Raw genomic sequence first — 19,288 nt, 5'->3', positions numbered from 1 at the left:
TTCCTGTACACGGCATTTATTTGTTCTGTAACAGTTCACATTTTAAAAAGGTGCGCTCTAGCAACAGACCCGCTGGCTCCTTCTCAACACAGGTATGTGGACAGCGATTCACATTCCTGGGGTTAGTTGGTATCGCCACACGGTGTATTTGGGGGTGGTGAGGACGCCGTGCGGGGCAGAGGAGGGCTTATAAAGGAAGGAGAGGAGAGGTTGAGGAGGGAGGGAAGACCCCTGCATTGTATAGAGGCATTACTTCTAAGTGTAGTGGTCGGGCTGATTCTGTGGGTCGTCCAGTGTTGAGCAGTTCCTGCCTTGGATATCTGGGTGAGCGGCTGCAAGGAGGAGGAAGTGCGTGAGGCAGCTGACAGGAGGCCAGCACTCACACTGGTCAGATGAAGTCACCTCAGCCCTCAGCTACTTTTCCGTACCATCTACAACAGGAAGTAAGGCTAGAGTCTCCATTGCATTTAGCGAAGGAAGAGCTTCACACTTCTGGTGACTTAGTGATGCTGCCTTTGTGGCTTCCTCTTATCTGAGACTCAACTAGCATAAACAGTCTCAGCCCCAAACAGGTCTCCATTAAGCATCTTGGTGCCTTCCTTCCTTCCTTCACAGGCAGGCTTCTCAGAATATCAACACTGCAGAGAACACATTGTATCTGGGGGCTCAACCAGGCCACCGCCTACTTGATAGTTTGCTCTACTCTAATCTAGTCCTGAGAAGACTAAAAACTCTATTCAGCCCTTTTACTCATAGAAATTCAACCTACTAGAAATGAGCCTAGAGTTATCTCCAGATAACTCATTGTTCCCTCTTCCCAAAGTCAACCTGGTCCCGTATGACTACCAAATATTCTTCCAGGGTCTTACGGCAGAGGTGTCAACAAGCCTGATGAGACCAATCTGTAGGATGGACTGAGTACACCGACCTCCTGTTACCCATAACACCTATTGTGGGCAACTCATAGCCCCTTAAATCTATAGTCTAGTTTTCTGGGATCTCTTTGTTAACACAAGTTAAAATGATACCAGCCCAAGTGAGAAGAAAATCTGGTTTTCACTCAGGAAGAGAAGTACGTTTTCACTGGAAGCCATGGCAACACATGGCATATCAGACAATGATGTAGACGCTTGGAAGATTCAAAATTAAAGGCCACACATTTACAAAGAATGCAGAAGAATGCAGATAATTCTAAAGAACTTGATTATAAAAGTTACAGTATTTGCACAAGAATTTTTTCAATATAACGCTTCGAAGGCTCTAGGAGGAAGGAGGAACGCAGAGCAGAGTGGTTGCATACTGGACGTAAGAAGCAAAAGTCCAGAAACAGATCCCTGAATAGAAGAGGAAGTAAGAGAGGAGGAGATGGAGGAACTCCAGAGAAGACTCAGAGCAGAGTGGAGCTGCAGCCAGGACAAGGCCATGGGGCTTCCAACCTCGAAGCTGACCACAACGTGCATGCAAACCCTTCTGTCATGGCTGTAGAATCAAAGACCATAGCCGCGGAGCCATCACAGGGTCACATAAGGTCCTGGTCAGAGGAGTCACGGGAACTCTGTCCCTTGCTCCCTTTGAGAGAGAAACATGTCTGTTCTCATGACCACCTAACAGAGGTGGAGAGTCTAGGAGGCAGGAAGATGAATATACTGGATAACCAGCCCCATCATAACGTCCAGTGTTTCTCACTGCTGTCTAGCCTTGGGAAGGAACCACAGTACAGACAGACAGAAAACAGTGGTGAGTGGTGAGTGACCCTCAGGATTTCAGAGGTAGGCCATCCAGACACATGAAGATGACCAAATCATATGACAAGAGGACAAGAAAGAAATGGAATCCCTGAAGCTTGGGGCATATCTCAATTATGTTACAACACTGGACACACACACACACACACACACACACACACACACACACACACACACACACACACACACGGCCTAATGCAAAACACATATATCCTGCTTGCAGGCCACTGGATTTCCCAGCAAGGGTTTATAAATTAGAGGTACAAAAAAAAAAAAAAACTATAAGATTCACATTTCCAAACTGTCCACAGAGCTCCTGGGAGGAGGGGTTAGTGCAGGGACGGGAAGGTTGTGAGATCCCCAGCTAAGCCGATGACACTGCACCGCACAGCTCCAACAGGCTGCCAGAGTGCAGCCAGCGGTCCCCAAGTGCTGCATGACTCCGAAGTCGTCATCTCTCTAGAGAACTGATCCAGGAGGGACAGGAGCCGCTCTGCATGGTTCTTCAGAATCTGGGTTCTGTTGCACTAGATCTGTGGGAAAATGGTCACTGTTACCCTTGTCAATGGGTAAGCTAAGGCTCAGAAAGCCCTTCACTCGCAGCCTAGCTCCAGCGGTTTACGAGCCCCAGGGACTACGTCCTTCTCGGTGATAAGCTCTCCAACTTTGAACTCGCTCCAAGTATTTTTTAGGGAAAAGCCCGGGCATTTCCCTAAATGTGGTATTTATGTTCTGTAAACCATATCTACACGCTGGGCATTAGTGGTGAACACCTTTAATACCAGCACTCAGGAGGCAGAGGCGGGCGGATCTCTGAGTTCTAGGCCAGCCTGGTCTACAGAGAGAGTTCCAGGACAGCCTCCAAAGCTACACAGAGAAACCCTGTCTTGAAAAAACAAAAAACATATTTGCATGGATGTTAACGTCAACGTCACTGGTCCGTCAACATCATTGGTCCTTACCCAGAAAATGCCATTAAGTTCTACCCCTCCAGTCATTGGGATGATTTAAAAACATGATCCCACACTTCTAAATGCCTGAAAACCTGAGTTCAAACCCCAGGACCCACATAGGAGAAAACTTCTTTCTGCAGTTGTCCGCCAATCTCTACACACGCGTCAGGACCCGTGTGGGCCCCCACACACAAACATAATACAGTTCTCTTAATTAGAAAGTGATTAACCAACTATCTCAGAAGCCAGCCACCTGGTAGGGAGAATCAACAAACTTGATCCTGGAGAGAAATCTTCGCAGCTCCCCACGGCCAATTTTAGGGGTGGCTTCCTTCAGCTGGACCATCTGGCCTTCCATGAGTGCCCAGCGCAGGCTAAGTTTGCTGACCACCAGAGAGGTGGGGTGTCCATCAGGGCTCATCCCTGTTGTCCTGGTGACATAAAAGGCATCTTTCCAGATGTCGTTGATCCCAACTGAGGAAGGACAATGACAAGCAGTTAGCAACAAGGGAGTCGGCAGCATGCAGCCCTACACCTGACCGACTGCTGTGTCTGCAGACTAGGAAGTAACAGCAGTTGTCTGAAAGGGACACGGATTCTACTCTCCCCCATACAACCACAAAGCTTTATCCGTTGTCGGGCTCCTTTAATGGCCGCCCTGTGAGCTTCGGGCAGTTTCCCTCGGATAAATGGGTTTCAGCTCACCCTGACTCCTCTTCTCCTCCTCTCCCTCTGCCCAGGGTTTTAGATAACTCAGGCACTTGACTCTGTAGGTCCTATAGATGACCTAGCTTGATAAGCAGCCTTGAACTGTCTCTGCGGCCAAGGACGAGCCCTTGACTGTCCTGCCTCTACCTCCCCAGTGCTGGATCATGCCCAGGGCCTCTTGCATGCTGGGCAGACACTCTATCTGCAGCCCATGAGATTCTTATTTACCATTAGTTACTGTTCCCCAAATAATAGTTATGCAAATGCTGCCACACAGCTCATTATATCTCTTACATGGTTTTGCAAGCTGACACTCCCCACTCCCTCACCCCCCACACACAACCAATCAGCTGACAGTCTGCAAGTTCCAGAGCAACACCCTCCCCTCCCCGTGAAGCCCATGACGCAGAGCCACAGCGCCGCTTCAACTCGAGGCAGAGAGCTGTAAGGAGGAAGTCCACAAGAGGCAAGAGAGAGTGGAAAGGCATGAAGGGGCTTGGTGTAAAGGCAGGAGGGTTAGGTGTTCAAGGCCATCCTCAGCTACAGAGCCAGTCTGAGGTCAACCTGGGCTGTATGGGACCTGTCTAACTGCCCCCTCCCTGGCTGATAAAGAAAACAACACAAGGGAGATGTGACGACACTGGTCTCCCTCCTTCCCCGCCCACTTACAGCTGAGACTAGCGGACAGCGGTGGCTCAGTTTCCAGGTCTTTGGGCTCCTGAATAAGGTTTCTCTAAAACATGCGTTCAAGTTCGCTTTATAGTATTGCTTAGACACACAGTGAAGCAGAGTACTTCCAAAGGCTCTGAGTGGCCAGGTTATGGGTAATTTTCCTCCTGTGGTTTTTCTATGCAGTGTGTATGCTTAATATTCACATAAGTAATCACTAAATCAATGTCCTGAAAGAAACATCTCCCTTTCCATTACATCTCACACAGTTAACTTGCAATCCTCAGCCCCTAAAGGCACAGCTGAGGCTCCATCATCACCCCTGGAGTCCTCCTGGAGTGGGGGTATATGCTCCCCTCAGCTGTCAGCACATGCAGAGATTATGCATTCTTGCCCTGGAAGCCTGGCACCATGACCCCTGAGGAAACTCTCCAGCAATGCCCTTGGTTCCAGGGACACCAAGGAAAATGATGTTACCGCCTATTGAAAAGCCATCATCCTTCCCTGGGTGGGCAAAGTTATCACACAGCCAAGACCCACTGGCCGGCGTCATCGGGACTCACCCTCTGAGGCTGTCACGATGCCAGTGGTATTGGTCAGGTCCAGGAGGATGGAGGGGAAGCTCGGGTGCAGAAGATAAAGGTGGTAAAGACCATCAGTGCCTCTAATGTCATCCTAGAAACAGTCACGGAAAAGAAGAGCACAGGTGACTACGCCCCCCACACATGACACCGTTGGGGACAGCAGAGCAGAGCAGAGGGCTCCAGGCAGTCCCGCCGGTGACCCCAACTACAGGGACACATGTGATTTTCCAGAGCTCAAAACACGGATTCACCCCTAACTCCAAACCACTGTCTACAGTCAAAAACATATAAGAGGGAATGAGAGAAGGAAGGAGATGGGAGGAAAGGGAGATGGAGAGGAAGTAAGGTGGGAAGTGAGGAAGGAAGGAAGGAAGGAAGGAAGGAAGGAAGGAAGGAAGGAAGGAAGGAAGAAGATACTTGCAAATGTTTGCAGGAAGGGGGAGCAGGGAAAGAAAGCAGGAAGTGGGGAGGAGGAAGTCAGTGTGGAGACTTCCTTCCACTCACAGCAGAGCTGGGGTTCTCATTCACCCTACAGCAGGTGAGGCTGTGCAGAGAGGAGGCTATGTCTGAACAGTGGTCAAATATATGTCTGTTCATGGATGCCAAAACCAACTGCAAGGGGCTGGGGATGTAACTCCACAGTAGTGCTGGCCTAGCATGTATAAAGCCCCAGGTTTGATGCCAATGGCAAGCGTCAGGCTAAACATAGGAAAGCCTATCAGCTTCCTAGAGAAACAGCCCTCTTGACTAGACAGAAGAAAAACACTAATTACACATAAAAATTGCTGATATCTGAGAATTGTGTCCCAAATCCCTGCAGGAGGAGAAACACCCACAAGGGGGCTTTATCAGCATGCCTTCTGAGTGGGGGACTACGGTAGCCCACGTGTGGACTGCCACGAACTCGCTAAAGTGCACACTGCTGGCCCCACCTTCAAGGACTCAGCATGAGAAGCAGCCTACTTGAGAGAAGCACCCTTACTCTCACCATGAGCCCTTAAGGCAGAGGAAGCCATTTCCATGTTCCTGTGTACTGGGGACAGACCTTAGGCTCAACTAGCATGACATGAAAATAACACTCCTCACCGCCTACAGAACGAAGCCCAAAGTTCTTAACATAAAAGTGAAAGCTTTTCAAGCCAGGCATTATGACACCAGCACTTGGGAGACAGAGACAGGCAAATCTCTGTGAGTTCAAAACCAGCCTGTTCTACATAGTGAATTCCAGAACAGCAAAGAGCAATGTAGAGAGACCCAGGCTCAAAAAATAAAAACAAAGCAAACAAAAAAGCTGAAGTTTTTTCACTGCACTTTTCTAAACTGTAGCTGCATTTACTTGCTGCCAACCCCCCACCCATGGTATTCTCAGTTCAGACACACACACACACACACACACACACACACACACACACACACACACGCGCGCGCGCGCACACACACACACCCTTCCTTCCGGCTCTTCAAAGCCACTACCAATCATGTTATTTCCTCCTTTGGACTGTCTACCCCTCTTCTACACAAACAACTTCTCACCCTCAGCCACAACTCGTATCCAAGCTTTTTCATGAAACACACCCTAATCGCCCCACGCAAAATCAGTATCTCCCTCCTTTTATTCACCTACCTCATTACTTACTGTGTGTATGTGTGTACGTGTATGGGCACATGAGCCACAGTGGGCTTGGAGAGGTTGAAAGACAACTGACTGGGAGTGAGGGGATGTCAGTTTCCCCCTCCCACCATGTGGGTCCCAAGGAACAAATTCAGACTGCCAACCTCGGTGCAAGCAACTCAACGGCTATCTTACCTCGACAGCCCCACCTAAGTTCTTATCTGTACCTCATGTTCCTAAGACACCCTTGGGGTTACCCACAGAAGCCTATCTTGAAAGTCATCTGGCCCAGTCACCTCATTACTATATGGGGACACTAGGGTGGAGGGGACGACAGAGCTAGAACCATAACCTGGACTTCAGGTCAGTCTGTTCGTCAAAATGAGGGGAAAGATAGCATCTTTATGAGTGAAAACAGGAGGCCAGGAAAAAAACAAACAAAACCAGACTTCTCAGAAAAGTGACTTGTTGGGAGGGAGGGGGTGGGTGACAAATTCAGAACTGTGTGTCTACCATGCTTGCCCGTCCCTGGGTCATTTGTGTTCTTGCTACGTCCTGTTACACTCAGGCCCTCACAGATGGAGTTCCATCATCTGTACAGAGCAAGTGAAGCAGAATGCACCTCTCTGTGCTAAGTCAGCCGTGCTTACCGCTGAGTCTTGGCGCCAATTCTAGGGGGCAACCCTGCCTCACGCACCCCACCCAGATACCGCAGTATGACACAAAAAAACCTGTAACATCAGTCTTCAAGGTGTCTGGGCTCCTTTCCCATGGCCCCCACTGGCTCCTCCACTTCAGTCTCTTCAGCATCCGGCTCCCAGAGCTCTCTCTATCCTCTCATGCTCTCTGCTTGCCAGCTCTGCTGGCTCAGAGTCTGGCTAACTTATGCCCAGGCAGGCCAATCACAGTCATCTCTCCACTTCCAGAGTAAGTATATTGACCTGTGGCTTGGAACACGGTATCGTGGAGTCATTTTCTCATCTAGCCCCCTCTCTGTCGGTAGCCTGCAGTTAAGGGGTGTGCTCAGTGCTCACATTGCTGATGGAAAGGCAAAAGGGAAGCCCAGCTCGGGAGCACAGATCTGTTTCCACTCAACCCCTTAGAAGGTGACTGATCCGTCCTGGAGAGCAGCAGCTACGCCTAAGTGACAGACAAGGGGATGACCCCATCCCCACCCCCAACCCCTCAATCCTGTCCTCACTCACAGAATTAAGAGATGCAGTGGTCAGCGCTTCTGCCCAGAAGAGGAAGACAGACTTCTGGTCTGAAGTAATTGCAGAAGTGGTTGGTGTTTCCTTCATGTGACATGGGATAGTGTGACTCCAGATGATGGAGCCAGAGGCACCATCTACCACTGTCATCTGCAGTTGAGGAGACAGAGAAGACAGCCAGTCTTTACGAGAGTGGCAGGACAAGAATCCACACACACACAAAAGTGAGACAAACATCCCGGAGAGCGGATATTCTTCCTCCTCCGTATTTGTGAGGCCCTGGGCTCCAATGCCCAATATTCAGACCAGCAGATGCCAAGTCCCTTACAGAAAGGGCAAGCATTTGCATGTAGCTACACACAGCCTCATGTATGCTTAAATTGTTCTCTAGATTAGCTACAATACCTACTGCAGTACAATAAACATCAATAAACATTGATATATTGTTTAAGGAATAGTAAGAAAAAGGTCTGCAATGTTCAGTACAGAGAGTTTTTAGGCTTTTTCAGCCCTTGGTTGGTTAGCTTTGGTAGCCCAAAAAAATCAAGATCAATTACTTTTTAAAAATTATAGCTCCGACAGCCTCCAAAAAACAATACAGAGAAACTCTGACTCGTAAAACCAAAAAAAAATTTTTACAGCTCTATAATTCTGCCTTTAAGATTAAATAAATGAAACTCATCTAGCAAAGTATTACATCCTCATAACACACAACCTTAGAGGAAAGTCAAGATGTGGAGCCCACGGTTCAGCATCACCGAACATGCTATAGCATTGTGTTCCTGAGCTCCGGTCTTAGTGTTCCTGACCTGGTATTCTTTGCCACCCACACAAATTCAACCTTAAAGGCCCTACCCATACTTCCTTCCTTTACCGCAACACTGCTGTGATGGGAGATGTCCTTCTGTGTATATGTTTCTCTTAATTGGCTGATGAGTAAAACTGTCTGACCAATCAGGCAGGGAGATATGCGGGACTAGGATAAGGAGAATTCTTGGGAAAGGTAGGCAGAGAGAGCCCGCCAAAGACAGTCACCAAGTAAGGACCAGGAAGAAAGGACATACCAGGTGTTCTCCAGTAAGATAAGACTATGTGGAAATACATAGATTAAGAGAACTGGGTTAATAATTAAGACAGACCTAGCCAATAAAAAGGCATAGTCACCGGCCAACAGATTTATAGTTAATATAGCATCTGTATGCTTATTTGGGGCTGAGAAGGTGGCTGCAGGACCAGGTGGGGCAATCCAGCATCACTGCTGTGGAATAATTCTTTTGAACACTCTGAAGATTTGTCACACAGATTGGTTTAATAAAACCTGATTGGGTGCTAGCCAGGCAGGAAGTATAAGTGGGACAACCAAACTAGGAGGATTCTGGGAAGAAGGGAGGAGTCAGAAGAGACACCAGCCAGCTGTAGAGGAAGCATGTATGAAATGAGGTAATAAGCCATGAGCCATGTAGTAGAACTTAGATAAGAATTATGGGTTAATTTAAGTTGTAAAAGCTAGTTAGTAATATGCCTGGGATATCAGCTGAGCATTTATAGTTCATATTAAGTCTCCATGTCAGTTATTTGGGAACTTTCGGGTGGAAAAGAAAAGTCCAACCACAAATGACATTCTAACGTGGGGACAGAATTTCCACAAAAGACCTGATGAAACTTAAAAAAGGATTCTAAACACACAAAAGCAGAGTCAAGCATGGCGTCTTGATAACTGACTTTTCTCAGGTAGACTCTGGTTGCTAGCAACAAGCAGAGACACAGCTCCTTCAAGAGATGGCTTCCTGGCTCGGTGCTAGTATCAAAAAAATGGGTTTGGCTCTTTTAAAACACGGTTTATACGCAGCTGTGATACACTACTCAGTGGCAGTGTGGACCCAAAACCTCCCCAGAGTTGGGGAAGTAAACATGACTCTCGCCAGCAGTACCTCCACCATGAGCCTAGGCTCTCAGGCAACCAAGCAAAGCAAGTCAGACACCAAAACACAGGCAGAGCTCCTAGCCATGCCACTTAGCAGTTTAAAGGTTCACGTGGTCAGAAGAAGACTAAAGATATGCAATAAAGACAGATTCAGATGGGGGCAAAAACCTCTAAATGGGTCACAGTGTGTTTAAAAATGTACACAGGCTTAATACAGAAAAGAGAAAGGGTAGAGACTATTGGGAGACATTCTGTAAATATGTGTCTGAGTGGTTTGAATAAAGAACTGTTGGCCAATAGGGAAACAAGATAGGTGGGAGTAGGCGTCTAGGAGGATTCTGGGAATTGTAGTGAGGAGAGCTCTTGCTATAGGATGTCCCGGAGGCAACGGGCGCTCAGGAGTGTGTCCTCAAAAAGATAAGTTCTTATAAAATATATATTAGTAATTATGGGTTAATAATAAAATCAGAGCTAGCCAATAAGAAACCAAACAAACGGCCAACAGCTTCATAATTAATATAGGGTCTTGTGTGTTATTTGGGGGCTAAAGGCAGCAACAGGAACCAGGCAGCGGGCAGGAAGACTAAACGTTACAGAGACAGTCATAGATTTAAAAAGGAGTTAAAAAATAATAAAGTCAGCCGGGCATTGGTGGCACATGCCTTTAATCCCAGCACTCAGGAGGGCAGAGACAGGTGGATCTCTGTGAATTTGAAACCAGTCTGGATTCTGGTCTACAGAGTGAGTTCCAGATCAGGCTCCAAAGCTACACAGAGAAACCCTGTCCCAAAAAACCAATAATAATAATAATAATAATAATAATAATAATAATAATAATAATAATAATAAAGTCTAGGGGACAGTGGTGGCACATACCTTTAATCCCAGCACTTGGGAGGCAGAGGCAGGCGAATCTCTTCGAGTTCAAAGTCAGCCTGGTCTACAGAGTGAGCTCCAGGACAGCTAGGACTGTTACACAGAGAAACTTTGTCTCAAAAAAAAATCAATAACAACAACAATAATAATAAAGTCCTTAATGAGGGGCTGGAGAGATGGCTCAGAGGTTAAGAACACTGGCTGCTCTTCCAGAGGTCCTGAGTTCAATTCCCAGCAACCACCTGGTGGCTCACAACCATTTGTAATGAGATCTGGTGCCCTCTCCTGGCCTGCAGGAACACATGCAGACAGAATGCTGTATACATAATAAATACATAAAGCTTTTTAAAAAGTCCTTAAAAGGGGACTAGAGTAATAAAAAATATAATAAGCTATGCAAAAATGGTAAATATACAGAGAGTCTGGGTTTTATATGTTGTCTTTAGATTTTCTCATTGCTAATGGAATTATGACAGCTGCTGAGACAATTTAGATTACGAAAACTGCTGGACTACACCAACCAATATATTTAAAAACTGTCTTGACTTTAAAATTTAAGTCAAAATGTGTGTTGCTTTCAGGGAGAGGTTATACCTTTATTTCCACAGGAAATGAGAAGATGTGGATTCATCCCAGGTTAAAGAAAATCAGGTTTGATTGGGGAAGACACCCTGAAATCCTGGCTACAGGCATAAAAAAATAAACCTAGAAGAACTACAAGACAGGTAACGTATATTTTACCTGCTCAAACAAAATAGCATCTTTACCTGACTTGTGCACACCACATATTCCATACTTGTTATGTATGTTACCTTTAAAAGTTTATGTATTTTCAGAACAAGGGGGCCAAACACCAGTGAAAATGAATGGCCCAGGAGATCCAGCATCTCAAAATGTGTCTGTCACAGTCTCCTCAGAACTCTGCATCCAAAATAGCTTCAAACCGCTGCCTGAGGTGATCCAGCCCTCAGAATACTCCAGGTGGGACTTGATGTAACCCTGAATTTTCTCAGGGTCCCCAAAAATTCCAGTGCCCCTAGACAATAGGAAGCAGTCTAGAGAAAATAATGCCCACATTCCCAAAAGATGGGTTATGGATATTTAAGCGGGGGTTGGTTAAAAGTTATTATTGGTCATTGTTAGGGAAGAAGTTAAACAAAAGAGTTAAATTCAAAGATCTCTTTCTAAAGGAAAAAGGGGAGCTATAATATAGAAATGATGAGATAAAAGGGTGGATTACTGAATCTACTTTAATCCAAAAAACAACAATTAATCTTAAAATATTTTGCATTGCTATGGATTTTGGTTTAGTATACAAATTTAATTTTGTTATACTGTATGTATGATTCTATTCTCATTTGAGGTATTGTGTTTATGTAGTTCATTTTAAAATGTAATATATAATTAAGAAATACAGATTAATATTCATCTATAACAGTCAAACTTATAATAATTTTAGGTATATTTTCAGGGTCATACACCTATCTATTTAGATACATGGTCTTCAAACACTTCAAAGATCTACAGAATATGGTATTTAAAATGTTTTAATAACATAAGTCTTTTCTTAACAGTGAGACACATTTGTTTCTGGCAGCACCAATTTACTTCAAAGAAGATAATAGGGTGGGAGGCAGAGGCAGGCGGATCTCTGTGAGTTCAAGGCCAGCCTGGTCTACAGAGCGAGTTCCAGGACAGCCTCCAAAACAATACAGAGAAACCCTGTCTCAAAACAACGAAAAAAAAAATGTATGTCAGATATTCTAGGCCAAAGTTGGATGCCCCAACGTTACAAAGAACTTTGGGTGACTATCTAGGCAGCAAGATGTCCCTGTCAATAGGTAACATTACATCCTTCTGGAGTCTTTGATGGAGTTGAAGACGGGATAGTTAAAGTTTTTCTTAGTTATAACAAAAGGTAAATTAGGTATAAAACTTTAGACTCACAAAGATAAGATAGATAATAAAATATTTTCTCTAATTTTGTCGAATATAAATGGACTGGATACTGTAACTGTAATCTTAATAATTGTTTTTGTTGTATATAATCTTACTATGTTAAAGTTAAAACCTTCCTTTTTAATTAGACAAAAAGGGGGAAATGCTGCAGAATAATCCTTTTGAATATTGTGAAGATTTGTCACTCAGATTTGTTTAATAAAAAACTGACGGGCTGGTAGCCAGATTGGAAGTGTAGACGGGACAGCCAAACTAGGAGAATTCTGGGAAGAAGGGCAGAGTCGAAGGAGATGCCAACCAGATACAGAGGAAGCAGGACATGTAAAAAATGAGGTAACAAGCTATGAGTCACATGACAGAAGTTAGCTAAGAAATATGAGTTAATTTAAGTTGTAAAAGCTACTTAGTAATAAGCCTGAGCTATTGGCCGAGCATTTATAATTCATATTAAGTCTCCACGCTGGTTATATGGGAACTGGTGGGTGTGGGAAAGAAAAGTCTGACTACATAATACCCAGTCACCACTGAGTGCTGCCTTCTCCGAAACCTTATTTTGCCTACACTGAAATGCAATGCTCGTTTATATCCACCTTTCCCTACCCATCTTTGTAAGATGGCTCCTCTCACCTGACTGTAAGTATAGGCTCCAGAAAGAACACAAGATTAGCCTAGAAAAGCTAGACTACAGATTACAGCAATGAGCTGCGAGTTTCCATTGTATTCATTCACTAGACTGGAGTTCTTTGAAGGGAGGCCCTTATTCTCCCCGTGTCTCACCCAGGGCTGGACACAGAGCCCATTCTCTCTGATTGATCTGAGGCCCATGGTTTACCTTTTTCATCCCAACTCCATCCTGTGTCTGCAGAAGGAAGTCCAATGTCTGGTCATCGGTGAAATACCCAGGAGTGGGCTGGCTGCAGACAGACAATGAAGCAATAAACAGACGACACAGAAAAGAAGCGGGAGCTGCCCTCCTTCCCTTGCACCAGCCATGACAACAAGCAGTCCTTCTCAGGGTTTTAAAAACAATGGAAAAGCTGCTAGCAGCAGCCATGATGCAAACCTGAGCAGGCCTTGAAGGTTCAGTTTCCAGAGTGGCATGAGATCTTGTCCCCGAAGCAGGACCAGGCCTTGTCTGGTTGTAATCAAGAGGCTGCTGCAGTTGGAGTCTTGAGCCTTCACCAACTGGAGAAGCTCAACTCCATCACTGTATTGAACAACCCACCAGTCAGTCTCTGCTGTGAATAAGAGTCCCCTAGCCATTTATTCTGACATTTTATTCCCATTGTGTGCCTGCTTGTGTGGACAGCTGTCCCTAGTGTCTATGTGGGAACTGGGGCCAGGACATGCTCATCATCCTTACACAGAATGACAGTGTCTCCATGCAGCCTATATCCTCCTGTGTGGCGTAAACCATCTCTAGATTAGCTATAACTCAGAGTACAATGTAAACAGTCGCAACGCTACATATTCAGGGAATAGCAACAAGAAAACTAGGTCTGTATATGTTGGGTACAGACGCAATGTTTTTCAAATGTTTTCAGCTGGAAGGGGGGTGAATCCACAATGTGAACCCCTCAGGGTATGTACTTCCCACTCTACAGCCATTCCCCACCGTCGTCTTGTCAAGGGAGGCACTTGGTCATTCCTACTGAATCTCATCCTCTTATCTCCAGAAAGCTCCACGCATGTTCAAAAGGAACTCACAACACAAAGCTGTGGTGTGACACCTCTCCACCTGGACCCTCTTGGGACAGTAACAGACACAAGGATAATGGCATGGAGCACAGACAGAGATGGGGACAGGTGGCCTGAAATTGCCACTAAGCTTGGACAATAACTCTTGGCATTAACTTCATCAGATTATTTCTTCTTTCTGCACTACTGGAACCATTCCATCAAACCTCTAAGGCATGATAATACCTGAGATTCTGTCAGGAAAGAAAATAACCATCACTGCCCAAGCCAAGATCTACGTGGGTAAAATGCATAGATTGCTGCATATGACAGCATATGCTGTCAGTCGAGAAGTAAAAAAAATTAGAAAGACAAATCAAGAGATTGCACGGCTCCTACTCTTGCTTCTGTCAAAACGATTCTTCAACTGGGAGAAAAATATAGGGAAGAGCGGGTCGAAGCCTTCGTATCGCTTCATAGTCATTTTATAAATACATGCCTGTTCTGTTCTGACTTGGACCCACGAGTTAATATCCATCTTTGTAACCTGGTTATGAAGTGTACCCTGGTCACCATACGCCGACCCCTCTTTTCCACCACCAACAGAAGAGAATTTCTCACTGCGTTAAGCAGACCAGGGGTTGATGTTTCAAGGTTAGCTCCACTGTCCCCAAACCTCTGCCCTTAGACACCAGTCAACCCAGACTCAGAGGCCTACCCAGGCCACGGCCCTGAGGGCAGTGATAGGTCTCGGCCACACCTGTAAACGTCGATGAGCTCAGAAAGGTTGACGGATCTCCGCTTCTCCCACTCTGGCTCTTCTATCTGCAGAGAGGGTGGTGAGCTGTCTCGATTTTGGGCCTGAACAAAGATGTCCCGCAGGGCGACAGCTTGTATATTTCCTAGTGCCACAGGAAGAGTCAACACTGAGAAGCTGGGTTTAAAAGAATGACCCAGGCTATCCCAGGGTGGGGTTCTGGGTATGGGAGACACAGAGCAGACCACATGGGTCCAATGGAGCCCACTCCAGCTGGTCGAGTGGGGTGATGGGGAGGTGACCAATCAAGCGGATGCTGGGCAGTCCCCGCCCCAGAGACGGCTTCAGGGGAGAGTGGAGTTAGTGGCCTGCAGCATGCGAAAGCCCCGTACAGGAGCCGAGAAAGAGCGACACCAGCAACCCCAGCGTGAGTGTTTGCCCTATCTCACAGGAGGCCTGGCCACCGCCACCAGGGGGCAGATGCCACAGTCAGCCTTGCTTCTTTCTTACCAAAGCCAAACAGGATGTAGACAGCCCCACTGGTGGTGATGTAAACCTGGGGACCAATCAGATTCCCCACTCCCACGATGTTGTACTTCACAGGTCGGCCTATGGGACTCCCTGTCCGGCCAGAAACCAGCAGAAAACACAGATCTGGCTGAAGAAATAAAAGAAGAGAATGTGTTAACAGGGCCCTTTCCTTTCCTCGCACCTCATGAGCTAAGGGCTCAGAGACACTTCCCATGGCTGGAAAGCACAAAGCCAAACTTACTTGCTTTTCCCCCGGGGAATAAGAAATGGGACAAATGTATACTCGCTGACTAGACATGTGTGAATTCCTGAGATGATGGAACACAGTACTCACTGATGACATCATCTCCCAAGGCCAAGAGTTAAATGTAAGATGCTGATGAGAGGAGGCTCTTTACTCAAGAGCCAGCATCTACCAGAGAGACCCTGCTGGTCAGCTGGGTAAGGGGGTAGAATCTCCAGGAAACACATCTGGGTGTGTCTCTGAAGATGTTTCCGGAAAGCTTTAACCAAGGAGGAAGACCAACCCTGGATGTAGGCATCTTCATCCTATCAACTCGGGGCACTGACTGAATGAGAATAGGAAATCATGGGCTACAGAGATGGTTCAGCAGTTACAAGTACTTGTGGTTCAATTATGAGGACCAGTGTTGGATCCCAAGACATGTCCAGCAGCTCACAAATCCCGATAACTGGCTCCAAGGGATCGGAAATCATCTTCCACCCCCTTGGGCGCTCAAATGCACACACTCATAGAGACGTACATATACATACATGCACACACATGAATAAAGTGAAACTTTAATAAGAAGGAAGCGGAAATGAGCACAAGCCTTCATCTCTTTCTGCTTCCCGACTGTGAATGAAAGGGGACCAGCTGTCCCATGCTCCTGCCACCACACCTCTTCAAACCACAGGACGTAATAAGCCTTCCTCCTTTAGTTGCTTTTGTCCGGTATTTGATGGCAGTAATGGGGGAGTGACTAACACACTGGTGCATCGCTGTCTCAGCCCACAGAATTCTCCCGCCATAGCATCAGATGTCTGGCCTGGCCACTCTCAAGATTCATGTTTCTGTGAATAACCCGCTAGCAAATATTGTTGGTTTTTCCAGTTGCTAGGTCTTCCTAGAAACTCCTCTCTATTGTTAGTCTAGCATGAAATCTGTCACAGGCAAAACAGGAAAAGACTATGTTCCAACAAAGGTTTATTTGAGAAAACAGTAGGGCAAATTTAACCCCTGGCCACAGTTTATTAGGCCCAGCTCTAGAAGACTTTGCTTCATTTACTTTTATTTACATATGTGTATCTGTCTGTTGAGTATATGCTGTATGTGAACAGGTACCCTTGGAGGCCAGAAGAGAGCGCCAGATCTCCTTGAGCTGAAGTCTACATCGTGAGTTCCAGGGTTACATAAGGAGATCTTGTCTCAAAAATAAAAATAAAAATAAAAATAAAATAGACTGAGCCCGTAAATTAACATAAGTTGGACCAGCAAGACAGCTCAGCAGGGACAGGCACTTGTCACTAAGTCTGAGAACCCGAGTTCAATCTCTGGAATCTGCATGACGGAAGGAGAGACGCCAGCTATAGCAAGGCAACCCCTGATCTCCACATGCACAGTGTGGCTGGTACAGGCACTCACACACACACACACACACACACACACACACACACACACACACACACACACACAGAGTAAATTAGTAAAATGAGACAAAATAACCAACATCGACACTTAGTGCAAAATGTTTGCCTCTGCAGCATGGCTTATAAATAAAACTTTAAATTAAGGGGTAAAGAGATAGATCAGCAGTTAAGGGCACTGCTGCTTTTGCAGAGGACTGGAGTTTGGTTCCCAGCCCCCACGTAGTGGCTCACAACCACCTGTAACTCCAGTTGCAGGGGATCTGATGCCCTCTTCTGACTTCCAAGGGTACCAGGCATGCTTGTGGTACACAGACATACATGCAGGCCAAACATTCATGTATACAATAAAATAAATATAGCTTTTCATAATTTTTAAATTGTGGGCCAGGCATTCTTTAACCTGTTTTGTTTTGTTGTTGTTGTTGTTTTTCAAGATGGGGTTTCTGTGTAGTTCTGGAGCCTGTCCTGGCACTCGTTCTGTAGACCAAGCTGGCCTTGAATTCACAGAGATTCACCTGCCTCTGCCTCCTGAGAGCTGGGATTAAAGGCATTTGCCACCAACGCCCGGTTCTTTTCTTTAATCTTAGCACTTTGGGAGGCAGAGGCAGGCTGGCCAGGGCTACACAGTGAGAGCCTGTCTCAAAATAAAAAAGAAAGAAAAAGATTTAATTGAGATAAGTGCTCATTAATCTGATCTTTCTCAGACTAGGGAGAAAGTCTATTTCATCTGTGTACACAGCATCTGCTCTACAATACTTAAGCTCTGAGGGTTAGGGTTAGGTTAGGGTTAGGCTAGCTATGAGGCCACTGTGCCAGAATCAAAGTTTATCTTTCTTAAGGGAAAAGGGAGGAATTGAGACATGGCATCATTAAGGGGTACTAGACAGGCTAGAATTTACTGTGTAGACCAGACTGTCCTCAAACTTACAGCAATTCTTGTGCCTCGGCTTCCAAGTGCTGGGATTATAGGCTACCACATCCACACTGAAAGTCTGTCTCCTACAGCACCTCCCTTTGGTCATTGATGAATAAGAGGCTTTGGGTCTGATTCTTTAGATAGGTCTTAACATGCGGCCCCGGGTGGACTGGGAACTCCCAAGTCTCCTTTGTTTTGGGATTACACAGGTAAAGCACTTGCGTATGATTTTTGTTGTTGTTGAGACAGGGTCTTCCATGTCTCCGGCTGATCTCAAACTCACTATTTAGTCAAAGATGACCTTGAACTTCTGGTCCTTCTGCCTTTGTCTCCTTGTATAGGTATTACCACCACACCTGATTCATGCAGTACAGGGGATCAAACAAGGGCTTAATGTATGCTGAACCAGCATGCTACCCACTGAGATATATATATTCAAGGCCTGCATCCTATGAGCCATCTAGCAAACCATCCTATCGTCTTACAGTTGAAGTAAATTTTAAGTGGATACAATATAGTAAAACTAACATTATATTTCTAGAGTAAGAAATAGGCGGCAGTTTTCTAGAACTTAATTTGGTAGCTCTAATTTTCAAAGCCTCCTACAAGGAAATAGAGCTTTCTAGTTTAGACACGCGAAGGAACTAGAGCACCAGCAGAATACAGTTTGCCCGAGGACACAAATCTACAGAGCGGTGCAGAAAGAATTTACACACAGGCCATCCGCCTGCAGAGCTCTCCCACCCCACAGTCCTCAGAACCACAGTGGTAGCATTTGAGATGCTCTTGGTTCACTTAACCTCACCAAGAGAATCTGTTTCAGCCTAAGCCAATGCAAAAACAAGGTTCTAGGCAGCTCTCATAGTAACACCACTAGAACTGGGATGACGACCGTCGAGAGCATTCTTCGTATGAACCTTTTGAAATAGACAGCATACCTGCAATTCTCCAATGGCCAGCACCACCAGATCTCTGACACCATCCCCGTCCAGGTCCGGCAGCACCACAACGGGGGCAGCCAAGGTGCCATTGGACAGATGGTTCGGGTTTAGGGTCCACATGACTTTCCCTGGTGACGGAGAAAGAGGAGGATCACTTCCTTGTCTACCCCAGCAAAAGGTAGCTGTGGCATTCCCCAGCCAGAAAAGAACACTCAAAGGGCTGGGCAGGGGACAGCAGCCTCTCCCACTTTCCCCCTTTAGCTTGTATCCAAGGACAAGGGGAACAGGAAGTGGGATTCCAAACCCTCAAGCATCCAGGTACACTTCCATGTAACAATCCCACATCTGGATTCTAATTAATTGGTTTATGGTTTTCTTTTATGTGTGTGACTAATGACTGCATGCATGTCTATGTACCACCTGTGTGCTGATGCCCAGGAAGGGTCAGAGAGGGCATTCGAAACTGGAGTTACAGCTGGTTGGGAGTGCCCCTATGTTGCTGGGACCTCTGCAAAAGCAGCCTGGTGCTCTTAACTGCTGGGCCAGCCTGGTGCTCTTAACTGCTGGGCCAGCCT

At 46.1% G+C, this 19,288-nt stretch overlaps 1 protein-coding gene across 2 annotated transcripts in view; it reads right to left on the bottom strand.

Annotated features, from left to right (window-relative positions):
• The window catches only part of Fam234b (family with sequence similarity 234 member B), a 41,862-nt gene continuing 22,574 nt past the window's right edge, over positions 1-19,288 (bottom strand). For both annotated transcript variants that reach the window (XM_013115526.3, XM_005072879.4), the window contains exons 5-13: positions 18,711-18,841; positions 15,186-15,333; positions 14,679-14,820; positions 13,305-13,448; positions 13,074-13,155; positions 7,477-7,632; positions 4,639-4,750; positions 2,952-3,172; positions 1-2,278 (exon numbers count right to left, since the gene is read on the bottom strand). In XM_013115526.3, coding sequence (XP_012970980.1) covers positions 2,273-2,278; positions 2,952-3,172; positions 4,639-4,750; positions 7,477-7,632; positions 13,074-13,155; positions 13,305-13,448; positions 14,679-14,820; positions 15,186-15,333; positions 18,711-18,841 — 1,142 coding nt within the window. In that variant the 3' untranslated portion in view covers positions 1-2,272. The remainder of the gene's footprint in view (positions 2,279-2,951; positions 3,173-4,638; positions 4,751-7,476; positions 7,633-13,073; positions 13,156-13,304; positions 13,449-14,678; positions 14,821-15,185; positions 15,334-18,710; positions 18,842-19,288) is intronic.

The sequence above is a fragment of the Mesocricetus auratus genome, unplaced genomic scaffold, assembly GCF_017639785.1.
Source record: "Mesocricetus auratus isolate SY011 unplaced genomic scaffold, BCM_Maur_2.0 Super-Scaffold_100001, whole genome shotgun sequence".
NCBI classification, from domain to species: Eukaryota; Metazoa; Chordata; class Mammalia; order Rodentia; family Cricetidae; genus Mesocricetus; species Mesocricetus auratus.
The sequence above is the reverse complement of the archived record's forward strand: the minus strand, read 5'-3'. Positions and strand labels throughout refer to the sequence as shown.